The sequence below is a fragment of the Nothoprocta perdicaria genome, unplaced genomic scaffold (genome assembly GCF_003342845.1).
Source record: "Nothoprocta perdicaria isolate Ctin4 unplaced genomic scaffold, notPer1 scaffold_2, whole genome shotgun sequence".
NCBI classification, from domain to species: Eukaryota; Metazoa; Chordata; class Aves; order Tinamiformes; family Tinamidae; genus Nothoprocta; species Nothoprocta perdicaria.
The window spans coordinates 8,035,948-8,060,425 of NW_020455204.1; the positions used below are offsets into that span (position 1 = coordinate 8,035,948).

Here is a 24,478-nt window from a genome sequence, read left to right on the forward strand (position 1 = left end):
AATATATTGCATGTATGTCTAAGTTCTTGAAAATCAAGTCCAGTCAAAATTCATAGAAAGTTATCTAGACAATTAAAGCAAATTCACATAAATATACTAATAGTGATGTCTGTAGCCACATGTCTGTACCCACATTAGARGACTGCACTGGCTTAGGTACATCCCTTCCCAAAAGCAATACCTAAATTACATATAGACAAGCCTCACATATGTTTGCATTTTTTAAAAAAACTACTGTGTTTTTGTTGATAATGTTCAAGAACGCAAGACAATACTGAATGAGGCATACTCACCACCAATTTTAGTGTATTAATTATTCATTAAACTGCAGTTGCTAATTTAATAAATCATGATAAATTGTCTTCATAAATTAGTCCTTAACATTTTATTGTCAAATCATTTCCTAACAGATATTATACAGGTCAGCAAGATTTCTTGCAGATATGTCATCTTTCACAACATTCTCACTAATCAAAGCCAGACTCCCCAGGACGGACTGTATGTACCGCTGTGTGTGCCTGTCGCTATTGAAACACAAGATGTGTATGGGACTGTAGCTTTAGGCACATTCATTTGCATGGCTATGGATCACCACAGACCCATTTTCCCCTGAAGTGAATTTAGACTTCCCCATATCCTGAAGGAAGACAAAAAAACTATACCGTATTAAATAACTTGTTGTAACTTGTTGCACAGTTTTTATTAGCGTACATGACCAGGTCACTACCTTACCTGTTCCAGTGCAGAGCGATTGCTCTCTAAGCCTGCGGCACAACTGTCGTACTGGCCTTTTTTTTCATCACATTCTTGAGTTAATTCCTTACGTGAAAAGGGCAAAGGGATACGTAAATGAAATCTTCAATTGACTGGCATGTGACATCCAGGCAGAGCGTGTTCCCGTCAGTCTCGCACATCAGCCTCAGCTCCTGGCACACTCGCAGGCACTTACATAAACCAAGCAGGCACACGGCTATTATTACACATGGGGAAGCCACTAGCCCCTGCTTGCATGCTGCAGGATCAGCTGTACACACCGACTACAACATATATCCATTTTATAGTGACATCCCGAGTAGTRTTTACAAAAAGAAAGGAAAGGTAATTATAAAATTAGAGATTAAGAAAGGATTATTATACTTGCCATCTATCAAAAGCAAACTTTCTAGTTGTACACAACAAACAGCTTAGCTGGATTTCATTTTTTGACACCTTAAATTGAATCAGTAAAAATAATTTTTCTGGAAATGTAGCTGAGAGATAAATGGATAGCACTTTTTACTACTATGAGGATGAGCAGCCAATTTAGAGAAGCTGAGGGCCTGAATGATTTTTTCATACTTGTGTAAAATCTTGAAAGCAAATGGATAAATCAGTCTTTCCTACAACACTGATAAAGGAGGCAGAGCACTGTGTTCAACTACTCAGATATTACCCGAGATCCACCTTAAAAGGAGAGCTTTAACTGAGATGAGAAACAAGCCAGTCAGCACCTCTCAGTCATCTGGAATCTAACTTTGCTCTATTTCTGAGCCACGATTTAAAAAATTTTCTCCTGTAGCAGCAACTTTTAAAAATTCACAGTAAAGGGCAAAATATTCAGCATGACTCTGTGCCTGCACTGCCAGCTTTTAATAATTCCAGGCTCCTGCATGTTGCCTTCTGCATATCACATTTGACTTTTTTTGCTATTTCCAGCTTTCCTTTGGAGTTGATTATGTCCTTGCACAACATCAGAGAAAAACAGACAAGCATTTCCTAAAGTCTGTCCTATCACCTACAATTTCATGAAGAAGCTCTCATCAAAGTATTTCTAAAGTGTTTCTACCAACCTGGCACTTCTGACGTAATTGTCTCAGTTCTTTGATAACAGGAGCTAGACTGGACTTCTTATCTGCCACCATAGCATTCAGTTTCTTTACCTGGTAGAGGGACAAATTATAGACATTAATAATATGATATTAATAGCTCATTTATATTATGAGAAATGTGGAAGGAGAAGAAGTCAAAAGATGAAGAGAAAAAAAGATGTTATAGAAGAAGATGGGACTATATATAAAAGTTCAGGGCTAATAAGGTAAACAGCCCATATTGCAGTAGTGTCATTACCACAAAATAGAAAACTATTGCTCCCATAGCTCAGAGAACTTCACACAGGAGTGCGGCAGACAGCCTATGTGCTAGGCACCCGGAAGCTCAATGAGTTGAGAAAAATTAAGGAATTGAATAGAGGTGGCCTGATCTATATTCTCAAGAAAGAGAGTTGTAAGAAAAAAACAGTACAGATTAAATAATGCTTTAAAACACTGAAAGCAAAACAGGGACACTTAAAAGTATTTATACTGAAGATAAAATTTTTATCCAACTTTCTCTTTGAGAATCATTTGTAGAGACATTGAAATTTCAAAAATAAAACAATTATGAAAAAGTTCACCATTTCAGACATGTTATCTAGTGTTCGGCCTTTCATTTCATCCATTTCACTTTTTACTGCAGATACTTTTTCCAGCTCCTCCTGTGTGTTGCTATAGCCAGAAATACCTTTCTTTTCTTCAATAGCTTGCTGTAGATTAAAAAAAAAAAAAAAAAAAAGTAAGTTCATTACTCCAGTAACAGTGAATTCTCTCATACCGCTGAGATACTATAAGAAAGCTGGAAAGGTAAGTATTGCAATAAACTGATTTTGAAAGTAATGAATAATCTAGCTGCCACATCAACCAAAACCTTTATCTGGCTCTCCTATCATAGGATAGGAACAACTCTCTGTAATACCACAATTTGGTCATATGATGCCCAGTGAAATTAATGGAAAATTTCCATCCAATAAAACAGGCTTTGGGTCAGGTTCTGAATAAGTTAAACTTGTAAAGGACAGGTGCTCTATCTGAAGATGTAATGTCTAATTATTTCATATACAACTGTCAAGCTAAACTGAAAAAAAATCTATATTCATTATAGATGAATATAGATTCATCTAAAGCCTTCTTACCAAACGTTAGCAAAACTTTACATTTAATTGTAAATGTGCAGTTTAGCAATGCTTGCTCATTGAGTATGCAAAGGGGGTATTTGTGTGAACTGAAAGCTGAGTGTTGACTTAAACATCCACAATTTGCTAAAAAGGAAAACATTCATTCTTCAGAGAGATATCTATGAACTCCATGTCCATCATCCTCAAATTACCCTTTTACAAGCACATGTTTAAGAAAATATTTTGTCTTATAATAGCTACTGCTACTATGATGGCACCATTTTGTAGACTTTAATAGCAGTGTGCAGTTTGATAGGTCACTATRCCCATGGCAAAAAAATATATATTTTAGCTTTGCAAAAAAGTGAATGCTATTTTGCTGGTGRTAAGAACTTCACGAAATTAATGCTAGGTAATTTTACTATAAAATAGTAAAATAGTTTAGAGAAATCAGACTTGCACAAGAATAAACCAGTGAGCATATGCAGCTACTTCACAGAGAAACTTCCAGGGCTTTTCCTCTGCTGTGATTTTGCTGTGTGATGACTAGTGTATTTTGGTTATACTGCTGTAAACAACAATTTCTTAAGTGAAAACACACATCCATAGATATCCAGAATCCTTTCAGCTGAGTAAAAATTAGGAGGAAAAGTCCTTCAGCAGTAAATCCTTTACTGCTGAGGTACTTCTTGGTACTCAGGCAGCAGTTCTGGTTATATTCTTAATTAGACAATGACTGCCATTGACTTCAGAAAGCAGGGTCAAACCCGTCAGTCTRAAAAAAAAAAAMCAAATCAAAAAATTAGGAGAACATATTTGACAGCCTGTAGGAAGCAAGCAAATGCTGCACAAAAATCCCAGCAGCCTAACACAGGCAATAGACAAAAATCTTTTTTTTCACGCTAGTCTTTTACCAATAAGGCAGGAAAGCTGAGGATGAAACATGTTAGAAAATACCCAAATAACATCCACCTCATCACCCAGCTAGTTATCAGGGGAGCAGGGTGATGAGCTGCCCGAGTGGTACATGCTTGTATTACCAACTGCTGCTGAAGAGCCTCGTGGCGCTGTTTGAGCAGTTCTTCTGTCCTCTGGAGGATACCATACTCAGCTGTAATTTCTGCTAGCTCTAGTCGCTTCTTTTTATAATATGTATTTTTGCTCCGGAGCTTATTAACATAGTGTTTGAACTGAAATGAGAAAGAAATATCTGTCATTTAAGTTAAGAGAAAAAATGGCCTTACCATAGACTGTTGCTATAAACAATGTAATTATCCTACTTGGACTACGAACTGAAGACTAAGTGTTTAGAACAAAGGATGGAATTCAGGATTCCCAGAGTCCTGGGATGGAATTCAGGATTCCCATTTATTTTCAGTTCTGCGTTTGCTCACTGTTTGAGATCAAAAGCAGCAGCTCCATCGCTCTGTGTCTCAGCTCACCCATTTGTAACAGGGAGATGATTCAATTCCACTCACTCACCCCCATTTGACAGTTGCAAATGTAATTAGTATTTGTAAAATGTTCCGAGAATCACGGATAATAAAAAAGTTAATGTAACAGTAATTTGCACTTGTAGCAGAACAGGAGATCAGCTGTGCCAGCCCCCAAGAGCTCTGCAGACCAAGAAACTTGATAAGAAGGTGCAGAAAAATAAGCAGAAGAGAACATGGGAAAAGATTATTGTTTTTAAATGCTGATTCTCAATAGTTAAAGTTTATTGTTCTCCTTCAGTGCTTCTTGCAGACCTTAACAGCATTACTGGCTAATTTTTCATCAGGATAATAAAATTAGAATCCTTGTATAGAAATGGAAAGCTACCATAAATAAATTTTTCATGATATCTAAGGTAATGGAGAATTTACATTTTTATTAAAAACTAAGCAAAATAATTCACAGCCTGAAAGATCAACAGGCTTTGCTAATTTACATCTGAAATCCTTGTGTGCGCAATTTAAAAGACATCTTAAATACCAGGTGCTGAAACACACAACTAATATTTTATTTTGCCTTTTTTTTTTTTTTTTGTCCCCATCTGCCAGACAGGCTTAGTTCTTTTGATATTTAACATGAGAGATGAGAGGCAATTGCCAGTCACAGCTACAAAATGTATTCAGATGCAGGAGACAGAAAACAAATAAAATCTATTAGAGTCAACAGTGCAGGAACARGCTTCGGAATGTTCCTCAGTCGAGGAGGGGACCCGCATGTGCAGCAGGAGCCTAAAAGAGGCAGCCTCAGGGAGAGCGCCGGAGTCCCAGAACCCCAGAAAGAAATTGAAAATTCCGACACGACAGAAATTTTGAAATGTACATTTGAAATACATTTTGAAATGTACATGAATTTTCCTTTTTTATAAAATTATGCGTCTCCCTTCTGAAGAATAAATCCCCAAATCCTGTGTGACCAGAGCCRAAGAACCCCCCGGAGTAACTGTATGTTCTATAAAAAGTGTCCTGGGCAAAATGCCCAAAATGAAATCAACCCTGTTCATCTGCCATCCTGTGCAATATCTAGGCCAAAGCCGCTTCTCTCTTGCTATGCTCCAGAACTATTTTTAAAGCCAAAAGCTATAAACGTTTTTGGTGAAAGAACAAACCCACAAATTACTCAATGTGCTCTATGCAGATTGGCCTGTGTGTGGCTTTCAATACCATTGACATTGTGGGTATTACCTAGGACAAGGAGAGCCAAGGTCACCTAAGACACAGCACTGCACAGCCAGGCAGCATTACTGTCACACTCTGTTACATTATTGGCACATTTAATACATTAATACCAGAAGGAATTAGCAAATGTTCATATGAATGTTATAGCAAATTCAACTGTGTTCTCTTAGTTAAACATTCTTTTGTTTTCCTTAGACAATTCCACGTTTTCTGTGATTTTTCAAGAGATTATAAAAGTATAAATACATTCTCTCCAACTGACTGAAGATAATTTAAGGGAAGCAGAGTTTGCTGTCTTGATGGACTTGTTCCAGGGATATTTCACTAGACCAGTGCAATATACTAAAAGAATGATGTAAGGGAAGAAATTTAGTTCATATGTGACCACATACAGCTATCAAATTGAGTGATTTTCTGTCAGTTTATCCCAGGATAGAAAGTAAACTATTATTCTCCTCACTTCCATAGCTCCTTCTAAGATTTTGAAAATAGCTTGAGTGGGAGGTAGAGTATTTGCATATTCAAYATTCAAAGTATAATGTAACTTACAATGGAAATCAAAGGATCTTGTTGATTAAAAGGACCTATTCTGCCAATGCTCTATYATTAGCTGATTAAGGTAGGACTCTATCCCATCCCAAAGTATGCACACACTGCTTACATTGACAAGTAAAGCCTATGTGTTTTTGGATTTATATGTTTATCTTTGATTGTAACCTCCATGTTTTTTTTCAAAAAGCAAAAAAAGTTTTCCCATAATTTATATTGCAGGAAACAAGGTGAAACAAGATATAAACAACTGTAGCAAAATGGGAATATCTGCAGAAAAGGAATCAACAGTTTGGCAAAAATCTCAAAAGATTTCATCTACTCCAAACGCAGCACAGATTAGCCCCACAAAATCTCCACAAGTGAAGCCTTCTTTAGATCCAGGGCCAAATTCAGAGCTGGAGTTATTAGATTTATCTCCACTTAAATCAGCAGCTTGGAAGTATCGTATGGCAAAATTAGGTTTCTTCAGCCTAAAAGCTGAGAACCCATAGCTACCCCCATATTATAAATAAGCTTGCTGGAAAAGGCTTTCATTTGTGCAAGCATTACCTCAGAAGTTTTAAACAGCTCCTCTTCCTTCCAAGATGTGGATGAAAAAATCATGCCCTTAAAATAGTATAAAGTACGGTATTTTACTGCAGCAAAAGTTCTTTTGAATTATATTACTAAAAAAAAAAAAGAATAACTTGTCTAGCCATATCAAATTCAAGTTAATGACTCCAGGGAAATACATTTCTGACCCACAGCATTTTCCCATAGACAAGGTCAACTTCTCCCTGCGCAGAAACTCAGCAGGCTTCAACCTACAGAATTCCCATGGATCTGGCAACACCCAAATAAGTACCATTCAAGGCTATGTCCCCTAGTAAGCTTTTCTTTCTCAAGCAACTTAGCACAAATAGTTATTTAAGCTTCAAAGATTAAATGGCTGGACAAGAACCAAATGCTGGCACTGAGTTAGCAGTCAAAGTAAACAGGCCTTTTGCCTCATGTTTGCTAGCCTAGTCAGAGCCCCTTGAGATATAAAAACTATCCATATGAGAGCAAAGAAATACTACGCTTTTCCACTTGACTATTTTTATGGGTGATATAATACAGAAAGCTCGAAATACAAGTTATAAAGTAGAGTAAATGAAATCACATACTGTCTTATATTGTCCCAAAGCATGCAGGTATCAAGCATCCCTGGAGGATTTCCTACATTATRTTCCATTTTTATTAAAAATCCACCAATGCTGGTACTTTATGCTTCTCCATTCATTGCAGTCTGCAAGCTATTGATATCAACAGATTAAGCCCTCAAACATTTTTTTGAGGTAAGTACTACTATAATTCTAAATGACAAAATAGAATCAAAGCTATGAAAATGGCAGCTCAGACCATATCCAGCCTGGCAGTTTATCTGCCTCGAGGAGGGAACATCAGCGCGTTAACCACATGTCTCAGTGCATTGCTGAACAGGGATCAAAGCCCAGCTCCTCTAATGCTCAGTTCTAGGCTTTCCACTATAAACTCATAATTTCTTYTTCCTTAAAATTAACATTTGCCTCGTGAAAGTTTCACAAGGCTCTTATTTCAAGATTATCATTAACAGAGAAACTGAATAAGCTTGTTCTCAGAAAAGAACAAATCCCAGATTAATCCCTCACTTTTGTGTCAATCTTTAAAAATAGTGTTTTGAGGATTACTGTATTAATTTGTATTTTTAGAGTAATCAAAATATGATTTGTATGAAAGCACTACAGAAAATAAGGTATATTTTTAAAAACTCTTTCGGAAGTGCAMCATATGAAGATGCTTCCAAATAAATAGTTTTGTCAATAAAAGTATTTACATAATCAGGATAATTACAGTAAGTATTAGTTAGGTAGCTCTATTTCTTTGGAGGATTAAGCAGCAGATGCTTAATTTTCTAGCTAGACCAATTAATATATATATAAACACACACACACACACTGTTCAAAGCATTAAAATTCAGTTCAGATAAGTTCCTGATCATGACAGGTTTTCAGTAATCTTTTCTGAGACACTCTAGATTTGAGCTAGTACAGCCGCTGTTGGATAAGATTAATGACTCATATACAGAAGGACACCCTTTTAAAAGATAAGACCGGTATTAGCTCAGTCTATTGAAATTAAAGTATCCTATAGTCTGCTCAACAGAAAGATTAATCAGGAAAATTCTTCATTAGCTGTGAGTAGGATTTCTCTTCTAGGTATGCCTGCTTCTGGGCAGGACAGAAATATTGMAGTAGCCATTACTAATAATTTGGACCAATCCAAATATTTTTGATGAAAAACAATTTTCAAGTAATCACTGAAAATGCATAGATCAATAAAACTAATGATTTATTCATGCCAGTGGGGGCTGAAAGAGCATTCAGTTCTGTGAAGCTATATTTTATGTCTGAATCATTGCATATATTTGGCCTCRATGATGCTTAACTTCTTGCAGTAAAAAGCTTCTGGCTTCTGTAAGAATCCTGTAGATTYGCCTTCTTTGTTCTCACACTCAACTGTAATTCACTCTTCTATTTTCTTGCTTGAGGAGTTTGTGGCAGAAAGGAATACAGCTGTTCCCAGGCTCTTAATGAAAAGAGGAAGGTAACATACTGACGTGCTAATATCCTGGGTCCTGGCTTAAACTATTCAATACCYGAATTGTCAGTTCTTCAATAACTACTCTTAAAAAAAAAAATCCATCTCTTTAGTAATGTGCTTTGTGTTTCTTGGTGAAATCAGATTCATTTGACAGTTTCAGAGGACGAGACAAGAAAATCTATGGCACAAGACTCTTGCTTTCTGCTTTCAAGTGTATCAATCTGTATACTTTTTATATTGCTTTATGTGGGGGAAGGTATGGATGAGCATTTGTATGAAAAAAAAATCAACTAAGCCCTTATGTAAGCTAATATGCAGACCCCTTATCTGTTAACAAATTTCTTATTTTTTGCAGTCTCAAAAAAAAAAAACTCATTCATTTTAATTACTGTTGGTAAGCACAGTTAGGACCCTATTCTACTCTGATACCCTGGGAAAGTAAAGGCTCTTGGGGCCATACACTGAACTCTGAAAAGTACAATGTGCTGTGTAAAAAGCTAAAAATACCACAGCTTTACCCAGGATCACTTGTAATTGAACCATCTAGCCTTCTAAGTGTCAACATTTAATGACCCAATTTTCAGGATCTGACAGCTGCAGGTAGGAGCTTGCCAACTTTGCCCCGTGTTCGTTGCACTTTTGTTTGAAGTACTTTAAAAGGTTTCATAATCCTCAAAGCAGACAACGTATTCCTACCATTTGGTGTTTGGTGTACAAGGAGCTGGYTACTCCCTGCTCTAAATTCTGCCTRGTTGTACAACCTCTTGAACCAACTGGAATGCTGCAACATTCCCGCTTATGATTCAGGAAGAAAGCAAAACACTAACACCTAAAAACATAAGCCAGGATTGACCTTTTGGTGAATGAAGTGCTAAGAAGGCCTCAACTGGAGATCCACATACTTGGTAGGGGAGCACAAGCTAGGAAGGCATTAATTCTTTGACTGCCAGGTCTTGGGAGTGCCATGATGTAAGAGGATAGAGCAGGGCTGGAGAAAGAGAAGATGAGCAATGCTAGGTAGAGAAGACAAATAACTCTGATTTAACTGGAGAATTTAGATAAGTTAAAGGTGGCAGGATTAAAACCAAATTTAAATTTAAGATAGCAAAAGACTGTGTTAAAAACACTTCTTTCTTCCATTTTGAAAAGTGGAGGCACTACCAGAAAAATATGCATGACAAAAGACTGTAAGGAAGCTCGTGGTTGTCTGAGATTGCAACGTGAAGGTGGAATGTACAACCTCACTCTGTTCCCACTGAACATATGTACTACAGTAGTGCACAACATTCACTCAAGATTTTCTTTGGTGTTGGCTCAAAGTTGGACTAACAGAGCAATGACCCAGAAAACACCAATTTAAAAGCATATCAAATTCAAAACAAAATTAGACTGAAGGGTGGTCTAGATGAGTGATGAAATGAGACTCTCCTGATGTAAGTTAACCTGCTCGCTTCACTTTGCTTCACCACCTCTTCCCCACAGACTGATTTGTCTCATCTCTTAGTCCAATCTTCCTACGATTTAGGCTATTAGGCAGGATTGTTTCTGTAATATGTGTCACTACTGTAATTTAAGATGATAAATAAATTATGGTAGTGAATTGCTGGGCAGTATTTTTGCCAGTAGAGCTTAAGACTCTTACAAAAAGTTAAACATCATAATCTCAGGAAACTGAGATGGCTGAAAATGAAGTTAGCAAATGCAAAGCCTTTGCCACAATTTTAGCCACAARAAACATCTTATATAGCGACTTGTGAAATATAATTAATAACCCAGGACAGGGCATTAGTGTTTTTAGTATTGTCTCCTTTGGGACAATATACAGAGAGTATGTTACAAAACAGAAAATTCTTCTTGACAAAAAGAATCTTACTTTAAGCAGATGGGTTTTGCTCAGAGTGCTCAGCCATTTAGTCTCCAGTCCTCAGAATAAAGACCTTAAAAGATTTTACAAGTCAAAAGCAGAATATATTTCAATAAAAGGAATTTTGGTTATGTTCAGAACAGGTCTCTTCTTCCTTTATTTCTAGCTTGAGCCACTTCCCTGAATAAAGATGAATTTTCTATTATCAAGCCTCTAGGTTATGTAATCACTTTTCCCACCTACCCTGCTCACCTTGAATTACTGTATTAGCTAACAGCAAATGAATCAGAGCAAGTTGTCCCTCTCAAGAGTAGGCACGATATGAAGTATCTCTTACATTACAGTGCATTGACAGATAATGTAAAACACATGTTGCTGTCCTTCTAATGAAATGCTGTTGATTAGTTAGACAGTTATTTCCCATTATATGTCATGAAGCACGTATTGCCTGCTTTCTGATTTTGTTTTTTTTCATTTAAGAAGTTGTCAAAGAATCTAGCAAGGTGCAAATTGGAGTTAAAAAGCCTGTTGTAGACAGAAGTCTAATCCAGTAGTTTGTTATTACTACTGGCTATGTACATATCAATAAAAGTGTATACAATGTGTCACGGTACAAGTAGTAGATCAAAGTCTAAAGTCTTAATTCTTCAAAGATTTACTGAAATCTTGCTAACAAGAGTAAATTAATTGGGGAAAAGAAAAAAAGGAGAGATAGAAGAGATCACTGTTCTAAACAGCCCGTGTAGCAAGTCTCTGCACTACTGTTTCCACTTGTAGTTTTCATCTTGATTTACTGAAGAGGCAAAAGACAAGAAGAAATCACAGAACACAGGAAGACAGTGTGAGCACAGCAGCACAAGAGTCCTACGTCTTCTATATTATACAGGATTMTTTATGCCAGGGTCTACACATACCTATTTCCATACTCGATTTACTCAGTACAGTCCCTTTAAAAGAAAGCTGATTTATGTGCAGTACGCTTTCCAAAAGGATCAGGAAGGGAGTTCTTTTTACAAAGGGTGTTCCCTGTATTCAGCAGTAGGTAAAAAAAGCACAGAAACAGGCAAAGAAATAGAAAGGAAAGAGTGTAAGCCTTCATAAATGATGAGAACACATAAAAAGATTATGTGGAAGGATATAAAGATACACTAACTCAAGYAATGATGCAGCTGAAGTACTCTCTGCTTTAGCAATTCTGTCGGCAAGTAGACTCAACAGGTTCCGTCTAAAGAGAGAAAAAGTATGGTCTAGGAAAGATCAACTCATTTTGAGGACACATCAATACTCAGCTCCAGTAGCCTTATTCTTTGCAAATTTTTGATGAAGAAAAAGCTGTTCTCTTGAATATAGTTTCAAATAAAATTTTTGCTTGGCTAAGCCTATTATGTTAGTCCAAATCTGCCTCACAGGTAAACGTCAAGAGGGTCTGGGAAAACGTTTTGGAGTAATAGCTATGTGACTGATAAATACAACAGAACTACCGGTATGTATTACTGATGACTGCTGTCATTTTGCTTTTCAATCATGTATCAAAGAAAGGACAGATATTGTGGATTTTTCTTGTACATCTAATAATAAAATTGATCTGCATGGCTTACTGCTTGAAGTAGTAGTCCTGTTCTTATCATTAGCCTTTTAACCTTTATAGTTTGTCAAAGTTATTTATAATCACACCATTATGATGGTATTACATTGACTCTAGAATGTTAAGACAGACCAACATTAAGTACTCACCTACTTTTCGAACTGTTATTTATGATTTCAGATATATATAGATTGAAAGGCACTGGAAAGCACTGGACAGTATTGTACTGTATGCATTTCAAAAAAAAAAAAGTCTTCAAATATGCTCTTCTGTCATCAAAGTTTAACTTATTCTACATAAGAAATGCAAAAACTAAGCTGCTGCAATGCCAAGGCCATATAATTTGACACCATACTACCATACTATAAAAAATGATAAGATAGTGTAGAAGCAGTTACTACAAAGTAAAGTTAAAAGGAAACRGTGAGTAAGCAAAAATAGATCCATTTATTACAAATTTCCTTCTTCTCATATACGCTGTTAATTTGCATACCTCATCCCCTTTCAGAACTTCAGAGCCTTCTAACTCCCGGGCCTGATTTGTCTTCTGCTCCATCTGCTTCTCAGTGTTTAACATCTCTTCCTTAGCAGCCTGAAGTTCTTCTGCCTTGGCTTCCTTTTTCCGGGAAATTATAGATGCCTGCATGATCATTAGAAATGTAAATAGACAAATAAAATTAAAATTGCACTTTCTCAACCCCGTTTAATTCTTAGCAAAACATAATCCATTAAATTTCAGGAGTGACACCACTGAAAATKATATTCCAACTATGTGAAACTGACTTTCATTAATAAATGTGAGCATGTCTCTTTGCAAAGGAAAATACAACAATTTCACATTACATATAKTGGGTTAAATCACAGCTTCATTGAAGTGGATTGCAAATTCCTAACTTTCTTCAGCAGAATTGACATTTCACCTATATGTTTACTTCCCTAGGTTCATGTTGATATATTTTACAATTTAGATATTCATTCCTTCACATCATTTCTTTAAAATTTGCATTGAAAAAAAAAGGAGTATGCATTTTAGCTGTTTCATTTCATCTACTTAGTCCCTTCTTGTGCATATGCAAGATATATCAACACAGTTTAATTGGAAAGGTATCCAAGATTTCACAAATGTCATAATACAGATTTTTATAACTCCAACCTACTCCAACCTACAGAAATATGTTGTACTAACAGCAGAACCTAGGCACTAAATCTTGGCAAATAGCTAAAACACAAGCAATAACGCAATACAGTATAGAAATACCACAGATTGCAGATTAGTCCACTTCTTTCAATGTAGAAGAAAAAGATGTTCAATAAAAAATATTTTATAGCAGACAGAATAGTCATGCCTAACATATAAGCAGAAGATTAATGGATTTAGAAAATTAAGTCTAAATTAATTCAGAATAAACATTATAGTCTTACTGAAATATATTATTTAAAATATTTTAAAATAACACAATACATGAATTTAGACACGTGGCTGGTTTCTTTGTATGAAAGGAAAAACTTGAAAAAAATATGCAGCAAACTACAGAATGGCATTCTTGCACTAGGTTAAAAGGATCAGCTTTATTTCTAAAAATATATCTAGTAGAGAATTCTGCCTAGGGTAACTCACAAAGCAAATTGCTGAGATCCTATCTGCAGTGACAAACTATGGTACAATATTTATGATTAATTTGTGAAACAGAAGTCAGTCCTTAGCAGAGCAAAGCAAAGACTATTATATGCTTTCACCTCACAAAGGAAACCTGAATTCCTGGAGCAGTTCTTCCACTAAACATCAAAATCATATCACAAGCCAGTTGGTCTTTTGTACTAGCACATTGTTTAGCAGGTTAATCTTTAGGGAAGAAGCGTGTCTTAAAAAACAAAATTGCATGTTTCAAATTGCACTTGCTATTGAATGGTAGCACATGTTTTATCACATTTTTTTCCTYCTACAGATACATCTTACCTAAACCTTTTTTTCTTCCCTAACTGTAACCGTAAGCATTATCAGGAAAAATTTCCATAAAATTAACAGCTATATGGATTAGGGAAAACAAAACAAAACAAAACAAAAAAACCCCGACATACTTCTGCATAACTTCTGAAAATCTCAGATTTCACAAATCCTTTTTATATTTTGCAAATTTACTGAGACTAGACCAGATAGCCTATTTTAAAAAGCGACTATTTCACAGCCTTAAGATAAAAAGCAAGATACATCTTCTTAATAGGCATAACAGGAAAATAGCATGTGGTCAATCACGAGCAAGTAACATAACTGAAAGTGAGCCGTGCATCTAGGTCTGACAGCAGCAGTCAGCCCACTCACTGTTTTCTAAGAATCTGTCCACAGCTGGAGCTTTACCAAAATAGCTCCACCAGAACAACCCTTCCAGAATTACCGGGATCCAGCTGATGGACAACATCTATCTGCTTAAGGATAGCCTTTAATACAAACTCCCTAACACCACTGAAAGTAATTGTCTAAGTCTTTAGCATACATATATTCAAGTGCTATTTATTTGTCTATTATTATTTATGTCTAATGATTTATGCAAAATGAAATTAAATAAATCAGTAAATAAAGCAGTGAATCAAAGACTAAAATTGCTTTTATGGTTTCACTTAAAAAATGTTTTGTTGCATCTTACCTGTTGACGATACATGGAAAATTTACTATCAATTGGCTCGTACTTCATCATTCTCTTCTCAATAAGCTGATTAATTTGTGCATTTACTTCATTTATCTGGAAGACAAATAATGTTTTACCTTTGTTTTCTCCAAGAAAATCAAATGCTTTGCAAACCAAATGCAACTATAAGGAAATATTAATATTAGTTCTATTTTTTAAACAGAGAAACAAAATCCTAAAACTCAGTGAGTCACTCAGGATCGTCCAGGAAGAGGCTACGTTTTTAGATTTCCAGTTCTGTGCCCTTATGATAAGGCCTGCAGAAGCACAACGTTGGCCCTGAAAAGGAAACAAGTCGGTGAAAACAGACAGGAAATGCCTGTAAATTGCCACATAACAACAGAAAAAAAAAAAAAAAAAAAGAGTGATGTTGCCATACATATTTGCTAAAATTCTTTTTCACTAAACCATATATGACCAGTTTAAAGAGAATCAGATTAAGACTAAGCGACAGCAAATTTCATCTATGCTTTGAAGATTCCCAGACTACCATGTTCCAGCTCTGTGGTACATTCTTTGGCTACCACAAAATGCAGATGTTTGCCTATATTCTTGAATCTTTGATCCTCATTGTACTAAAATTTAGAGCCTGCTGCATCTGGAAACCAATAAAAAACTGCAGCTTCCAGCTTTTCTGATTCTAGCCTAATGTTACACTGGGACTCTACAGCCATGGAAACAAAAGCCCAAGCAACCTTCCTTTAATTCTCTGCTAGCTAGATGAGTGCTAAGGAGTGTAAAAATGTGCTGAAATCCAATTAATTTTAAACGTAATACAGGTACAGTCCTGAGAATTACCTTAATATTTATGCCAGCAGTACCTGTATACTTTGAAAGCTATGTATTTCAAACATAAGACCATCCGAAAAAATCTAATAAATTCTCTCTTATATTTTTTAAACCAAACTATTGTTATAGTAGGTCTGAATCTGAAGATGGTTTATGGATTCCCTCATGTGAAAATTCCTGTTTTATGTATTATAAAATGCATGATATTAGCTTGCTTAATGCAACTCAACTCCTTTTTCAGACATTCAGATAATAAAAGACTGCCTTCAAAAAGAATGCTGTCAAAGGCTGTGCTGTGGCAACAGCCAACTAYACAGCCTGCTTTTATTAGATAGCGAGATGGATGTGCTTCCAAATAAAAGAAATAAATAAAAGGGAAACTCATGGGAAAAAAAAAAAAAGATCTTGACTCTCTTAAAATATTGCCACAACCCAATGATACACTTGGAAAAGAAGGGTGCAAAGCAGAGCTTCAACTACATCTTAAAGAAATGACTTCAACCACAGATACTGTTTTGCTTAGAAGAAATACGAAGGGAAGGCAGAGGTTGAATTACAGAGCTAGTCTAAAGTTTCAAGTCTAATCTATAGTTTATTAAGCCTGTCATCCTTATAATGATCAGGATCCAGAAGGGCATTGGGCTGCCACTAATTTTAAGGCGTAACATTCAATTTTTACATATTCTTGATGGCACTTGACTGCTGATTCTTATCTGAGAACTTGCAGGCATTTCTTTATTGCACTGATGTGACACACAACAGGACAGCGAACACTCAGGCCACCAACATGTTGATGTAGATGAAGACAGGTGGGTGACAGCCTTAGCAGCTCCACGGGTAAATCATTCTCTGAGATGAGAGATACTGACTTTGCTCAGCTTACCTTGATTTCAAGCACATTGAGATCAGACTGGCTCATAGCTGGCTCTGCAACCACCTTTTGTAGGAAATACAATGATTTCTTCTTACTTTCAAGCTCTCTAGGTATTTTTTCAGTAGCCAGATATGAATTGAACTTTATCTCCTCTTCCAGCTTCTTCATTAAGCCTTAAAATAAATTAAAATGATCTGAGCATAAACAGAGTAATAGTTAGGTTTTATTTCATCAACACTTTAAACTATTTAGCTGTAGATTACAATAATAACAGCTCTGGAGTCTTCCTTTCAAAAACCAAAGAAATAGCTAGCTTGATTTAGACTGTTAATCTGGATATTAAACAGTATACTGTATTTTAACACATTACCTATATGTAGCTCTAACTTTACAGTTATTAATTCCTCAACAAATTCTTTAMATCAGTAAACAAGTAACACCTTGCACTAAAGAATGACATTGAAAGCTATTAGCTACACATCAACATACTGGATTCAATGTTTTTGTGAACTAAATAATTTTGAAATTTCAGAGTTGAGGGCACAACTTAGGTTGCTTATGCACACATCCTTTTTTWAAAAAAAATTTTTTTTTTTTTAATCTCAGGGCAGTATATTCACCAAGAAGGCTGAAAATAAAAATAAGACGGACAAAATCAAAAACAAATTGCTGAGTAAGGTCAAGATTCCTGTTGGAAAAAAAAAAAAAAAAAAAAGGCAACCACATTTACAAATTTTGCTCTATACAAGCCGGATGCCCATTGCACATCTCCGAGCTTATGACGACTTGGCTCAGGTAATTTAGCCTCCCTGGCAGATAACTTATAAGCAGGTACATTCAGAAAGAACAATACGCAGTGGATAATGTGACAGAATGCAATAAAATAACTATTTAAATTACACTGCGTAATCTTCAGCTGACAACAGGCAGCTGTAGCGCAATTAGTCCTCCAAGATTCCTTTGCCAAGGACTACAATGAGATTTGGAAGTTGTATGTCAGATGAAAGTGGGAATAAGTACGTAAGACAGAAAGAAAAGCAAATATCACAGGGKTTTTTTTTTAAGTTTTTTTTAAAGACTATGGAAATGCCATGAAATGCCAAGAAAAACATGAAATTCCAAGTCTCTATCTCATTTATTACACAGAGATACAAGAATACTGCAGTAAACGCTATAGGTCAAAGCAGAGTTTTGGGTACCTGACCATTTCACTGACTGATAAAAGAAGAAGGTCCAAAGTGAAATATAAGTCCTAGGAAAGGGTTCTTTTTTTTTTTTTTTTTTTTTTTTTTTCTTTTTAATCCTGCACCTATTAATGTCAAGAAACAAGGTACTGACAGATTCTCCTCATCCTCTGCTCTCAGTTTACACTGAAAGGAAAGCTACTTGCTTTGGCTGGCACAGAGGAAATCAGCCATTCTTAGGTCTTGAGAAAGTCCTCAAGAAACAGAAGAAAGAAAACAGCCCTCAGGGAAAGCACTGATGCTAATGAAGTCAACACAGATTGAAAGTGAGTGGGAATTCCTCTTTTCCTGCAGTTTAGTGTGCTGATCTGTGTTTTTATGGRAAGTAATACTACAATAGGATGTTTTGCCCTTCAGGGAAAGGTCATTTATCTTCTGCAAAATGAACTAACAGCATCAATAGCGGTCTGAGAATGGGGAGTGCGGTTACTCAATGTTTGCAACAGCCATTACGGCCTTGGCACTGCACCTACACCCTGAAATACTAGAATCGGATTCATTTAAAGTGAATATTAATCATCATGTAAGAATTCCCTCTTGCTTCTTTCGGAGAACCTGGCTTCAGCCCTCCTCAGCTCACTCCAGAGCTGGGCAGGAAGAACTAGGCTTTAATGTTTCACTAAATCTATCATCACCTCTGCAAATGCAGCAAAACCTCCCACATACACCACGAGCTGAGCTACCATCTCCAAAATGGCTAGAAGCACAACTCCCAATTTGATATTTCTACTCAAGAACTTTGCTGGGGGAATTAAAGTGATAGGAATTAAATTATTTCCATATTAAATGTTAATATTTAAATTTATCAAATTAATTTCTCTTTTTTCAGCTTCCTCTTAAGAGCGAAAAAAAAAAAAGGCATTTTTAACCTATACTTTATCTCTGATATTAGTCTAGCTTTCCTACAAAGCTGTACATGCCTAAAGAACTTACCGTATATACGATGCCAAACTTTGGAAACTATCATGCCTGAGCAACTGCTTTCCTAAGAGCAGAGAYCTGTTGCCTTTGCCGGTTATAACCTTGATTGCTCTCCGGATTTGTTTCCAAGATAACCCGGGAGCTGTTCTAGACTTCTTTCAAACACTGACTGGTTTTGCATCACACTTGCTCTTGAAGGTGCAGCAAGCACCAAAGCAAGTCAAAACTTGACATCTTGATGGAGAAAGATATGGTGATGTCAGCATCACTGATGATTAATACAGTTTTTTTTTCCTAAATACTTTCAGATATATTTTTCTTCCTATAGAATTTGATATTTCGAGAAAGAGCTACCTRAGTCCTATTTCTGCTGCTTAACAGGACTCTAAAAAACAAAACAAACACGGGGCAACTCTTTTTTTCCCCTCAGTGAAACTTTTTCTTCTCCCAAATTCCCAGGCTAGAGGAAAGCAAAGCACGCATACTTTAGAACTTTCCATTACACACTTCAAAATCCTGTTTTTAATGTTTTAACATTGACTTATGGTTACAAAATCTACATACGTAAGCTGCACAATAAGTCTGGCTCTTTGCCCTATTTTAGGTAGGTCTGCCAACCATGTATTTACATATGAGGAGCTATTAACAGCAAGTCCTCATGTTTTCCATTCCTTTTTTTTTTTTTTTTTTTCATTATTATTATTATTACAAAGAGGGGGTAGGAGTTTCTTAGTGCTTACTTGGTCATGCAGGAATCAGGCAACATTCCCCACTTCGTTCTACTAATGGATCTAAAGCTTGACTTTTAACTTAAATTCCTGCTACTTTTCCCTTTATGGGACATCAATTATGCAATTTATACCAAAAATACATGCAACAACTACACATTAAAAAAAAAMCACATTTATAAGACTTTGTTCAACATCACATAGGAAGACCATGACAAAGGCAGGTCTAGAAAGGACTTCCATGTGGCATTCACATACTTAACATGAAAATCCTCCCTTCCCTTTTGGCAACTGTTCTCTATATAAGAGCATTCAGATGATTCAGTTCACGCCCTCCAGTGATATAACTTCCCCTTCCCTGTATCAGACAGAGGTTTGAGACATGYAATCACTCACATCACCCCTTCAATATCTCCTTAGAAAAACTATACAGCTTCCCAAATCTTCCACTACAAGGTATACTTTCCATGCTCAAAATTATTTTTGCAGCTCTTCTTCCAAACCTCTATAATTGTTCAGTTCTGGACAATGGACAGAGCATTGCACTGAGGAGTATATCAGTATCTAAAATCAGCGGTAATATAATCCTCCTACACCTATGAGTAAATGCTAGGACAGCAACAAATCTGTGGCTGCAGCTTTCTACTAGGAGCTCCAGTTCTACCACTTCTCCACCCACAAGTGCTTTTCAGGGTCAGTTCCTAGGAATGAGTTCTCCATCCTGTAACTACATTATTCCTACAGGAATAGCATCACACTCGGCTATTCATTAAAATACATACTGTTGGCTCATGCCTGGCTTACTAAGTGATTAAGGTCCCTGCAAAGTCTGCCCTCCTTGTTATCCAGTCACTTCTCCCATCTTTATTTCAACTGACAATTTTAGCAGTGATGATTTGCTGTTTTCTTTCACATCACTGATGTAAATAATAAACAGCAGAGATTCAAAAACTAATTTATGCAGGTCACCATTAGAAACATCCACTCACTGYTGATTCCCTGATTAATTTACATTTTTAAACATTCAATAAACTACTTTTAATCCATTTAATATATGCCACGCTGAATTTTATTACRCTTATTTGTTCATCAAAATGGTGTAAAAATGGTATACAAAGGATTTAAAAAGTCAACCATAGCAATACTATTAACCAGACCTATTTTCTTATCAAAGATATTAGCTTAGTTTAGAAGTGTTTTCCCCCAACCTTGTATCAATAGTAATTAGTAATTTTTAATTCCATCTTTAAATGTTTTTATTAAACAAATTCCAATTAAGCCATTCTCCTTTGCCATACACAGCTACTGCTTCAATCACAACCTGGTCAGCAATATTGATGGAGATTAGCTAAACTTGGAATTTTAGAGAAAGACAGGTTTGTGGATGAAGTGATTTTAGCCAAACAAAAGAATAATGTTAGTGTTTTCAGTCAAATGGAATATGATAATAATGGCATCCTATGTTGCTGCTTTTCATCAAGTGTACCAGATGTCAAAAAAACAGATCTGTATAGAGCAATTCCCTTAAAGTTTTGAAGGTATCAATCCTCTAAATCTATTACAATGTATTAACTTAATAAAGTATATAAATCATACATTTCACTGTTTATCAACAACAATCATTTTAACACATTCTCTCAATCAGTATTTTCAAGCCAGTTATCCACCTCTCAGTATTTCTGCCAAAGAAACCAACAATAMTGTTCTGTACAGTGAACAGATATAAAGAATTTAAGTAATTCAGTTCATTTTTTGGCCTTAACAATTTGTATTTGTGCCAACAGAGATATTCAAAGCAAAAAATGTCAATATTGCTGAGGAAGTATGAGCTAGGTTATTCTAGACAGTGGTCAAAGTCAATAAAAATAACACTCATATCTGGAATGAAAAATCAGAAATTGCAATTTCACGTCACTTATGTTAGTACTAATAGCAGCAACMGCCTCCCTGCAGTTAGGCAACACATTGAACAGTTCTGAGGTTAATAAACAGTGAGGGAGTGCTGTATGGATACCAGTGTTATCAATTTTCGTGTGCAGAACATTTCATAATGATCAACTTGTTTTTCATGTTATATTAGAACTTCTTCTAAATATCATGTTATCTAAATATCGTATTATCTTGCTAAAACTAAAAAATATATATAATATATATAATATATATAAAAACTAGCTACATTTATGTGGCTCAGCTAAAGCAGATTGATGCTAGCAATATGCTGATGAAATTCATAAATATGTACTAGCTGCACTCCTTAAAGAGTTCCATTGCATTTCTATAAAGAAAACTTCATTCTGAATTAATACCAGGATGAAGTAAACAAACCAGAAACTTCCACTTGCTAACAACTACTTTTATAATTTCAGATTGTTTTGGAAGTAAAACCACAGAAGTATTCAAAATGGAGGAAGTGATTTTAAGGGAAAGATCTAACTTCCAGTGAAAACCCACAGCTACCAAGCAGCCTTTGAATTGCCAGCATAGAAGTTACAGAGATATGAGTAGGCAGCTAAGCTACAGCATCGCAGCCAAAGGGAATTTTTAAAATAAAATAAATTGTGCTAACCATCGACCAACAAAGCTTTTAAAATAAATGAAATCTCATTTAATGCATTTTTGTCCCCTAATTTCAATTATTTAAATAACACAGTTGTCATTCTGTAATTGCTACTACAGGCAGTATCTCTGTAATTACTACAAGGAAAAGCAATTAGAAAGTTAAGCTTTGGATTCTTTGTTTGGGCAAAATTTCAACACAAGTCTTTTAAAGTAATGATTCCAAGTTTTTCTTCAGAATATCTAAACTTTTGTTCCCTCTCCTCCATGCTGAGCTCAAGATAAGGGAGTTATATATTAACTTTATCTATAGTTTCATCTCAGTGATTAAATGACATATTTATTGACTTTTTATCAYGTTGCCTTTCCTTCTGTGAACTGAATCCATCAAGTTTCCACTGACCTTAAAAATATCCCAGGAACTGAAACAAAAATGTTGACATAGCTTTGCTGCATATACTCTCTGACAGTTACTACAAGAATGGAACAGTTATAAAATCAATTGCTGGGTTCTTTGAGCAAAGAAGATAGACCTTAGTTCTATTTGTGGTTCAGAATCTGACAAAGTTCCACAACGTTTTAAAAAATTATGGACTACTTTAAAAAAAAGTAAATTTAAGAACTAACAATAAYGCACTATGCTGATCACCGAAAAAAAAAAATCTAAACCCAAAACAACTGCTGTTTGAGGAAGGATTTGAGGCATATTGAAACAGCCAAAGCAGATCTGTGATGCAGTTGGAATATCAAATGTACTTTAAAGAGTAGGACAATGATTTACTCTGCTAAATATAAATCTGTAAAGACTCTGATTTTATCGCTTGGGAAGTAAGTTATATGCGTTTTGATATCTAACTTGCTCAACGGAATTTCTGGCTGCACAAAACTTAGGAAAAGGGCAAGAATTTAGAAATTGGTTTTTAATGGATAATACCATGACAATAATACAGACATATAATTAAAATTATCCTCCAGCATTTTTCATCACCACAAGATAGAATGCAACTCAAAAAGTCCTGTGAAAAGGACAATTCTGAGCCATATCTCATATTATAGTCCTTCATACAGTATTTTGTTATAAATCATTTCCAATGACAGTATAAACAACATGTAAAGCCTCTATCAGTTTTATGATGTGTTACTAATAATCAAATGCAAGAGACAAACTGAAAGGGGTTAAATGATCTGCCAAAGGTCACATACATGAGAAACAATAAATCCTAAATTGACTTCCAGTTTTGCTGTCAAACTGCCAAGCTAATCCTAGCTACACTTCCTTCAAAATAATTAAATCACCAGAAACCTAGAGGTCGCAACTTTRTAGCCTTTGCAGACAGTTTTGCATTTATCTTATGACTGAAGTTTGCAATTTTTACAGATAATCATAGAGCATTAACTTACTTCACAAGTAGTCTAATTTATGCTGGTGAAGTTATTTGTAGATTGAGGTACCACTGAAAAGGAGCTGAAGCACTCTTGCCATTATTAAGGTAACTGGCAACAGTCACATCGTAAGAACAATGTGGCTAAGCACATTCAGCATTTGGACACCATTTCTAAGAGGAGAAGAAATGTAAATACCCAAGCTTCATGGTTTACTACTTACTTTCAGGTTTTGAATCCACTACCGCATGATGCATCTCTTTCAGCTGGAGCTGCACTCTTTGCAGTCTCTGCTCTGCATGGAACAACTTTTGAGAGAGAAGTGTGCATATACATAAGCTCATTTGCTCATTCTTCTGCCATGTATATTCAAACAACAACCAAAATAAAAATATATAAAAAAAGAATCTCAAGCACAAAAAAAAAAAAAAAAAAAAAATCAGCAACTTTAAGCATTTGGTGACCATTTGCTGCAAAAGGTAACATGACAAAATGATTTTTCAAAAATTGGTTTGAGTTTATTTGTTATTTTCTAGAGCCAATTAAAGGAAGTACTATTCATGAACTTCTCCCAAATGAGATTTTCTTCATGGCAGAAATTAATCAAAGAATTTTTTAACCAAAAATATTAATGTCCCAAAGGTAACAACACCAAAAATACAGTTTGAATCAGGACTGCAGTAGGTAACTATCTTTATACTGCAGTTCTTGAAATGCAGCTGAATTGTTACAGCAATCGACTGTTTTAATGCTGAGCCAAGTAGAGAACATGCTGGAGAGCTTGTTGCCAAACAACACCCAGTTGATTAGTATTTCTGTGATTTAGAGAAATGTGTACAAAAAAGCGGAATTAGCTGGACATCACAGTCATTTTAGTTGTAATCACATTTAGATTTGAGCAAAGACCCAAGAGCTGAAAGCCTGTCGAGTAATATCCACACTGATTTGTAATCCAGATATAGACTGCAATACGAGAATCTGTTTTTTCCCCGCTTTTAATACACCCTTCAAGTGTATTTGAAAACAACAGAACTTGGTGATGAGATATTTTAATATGGCA

The 24,478-nt window shown here is 35.6% G+C and overlaps 1 protein-coding gene across 2 annotated transcripts in view; it reads right to left on the bottom strand.

The window, feature by feature from the left end:
* Positions 1-24,478, bottom strand: part of IFT81 (intraflagellar transport 81) — a 38,182-nt gene that overhangs the window by 6,878 nt on the left and 6,826 nt on the right. Inside the window, exons 7-14 of one of the 2 annotated variants that reach the window (XM_026037591.1) lie at positions 23,642-23,726; positions 16,596-16,759; positions 14,882-14,977; positions 12,733-12,879; positions 4,009-4,158; positions 2,432-2,560; positions 1,830-1,919; positions 733-819 (exon numbers count right to left, since the gene is read on the bottom strand). In XM_026037591.1, coding sequence (XP_025893376.1) covers positions 733-819; positions 1,830-1,919; positions 2,432-2,560; positions 4,009-4,158; positions 12,733-12,879; positions 14,882-14,977; positions 16,596-16,759; positions 23,642-23,726 — 948 coding nt within the window. Of the gene's footprint in view, positions 1-732; positions 820-1,829; positions 1,920-2,431; positions 2,561-3,648; positions 3,744-4,008; positions 4,159-12,732; positions 12,880-14,881; positions 14,978-16,595; positions 16,760-23,641; positions 23,727-24,478 lie in introns of those variants that run through there. The other variant, XM_026037592.1, reaches the window with a different exon arrangement.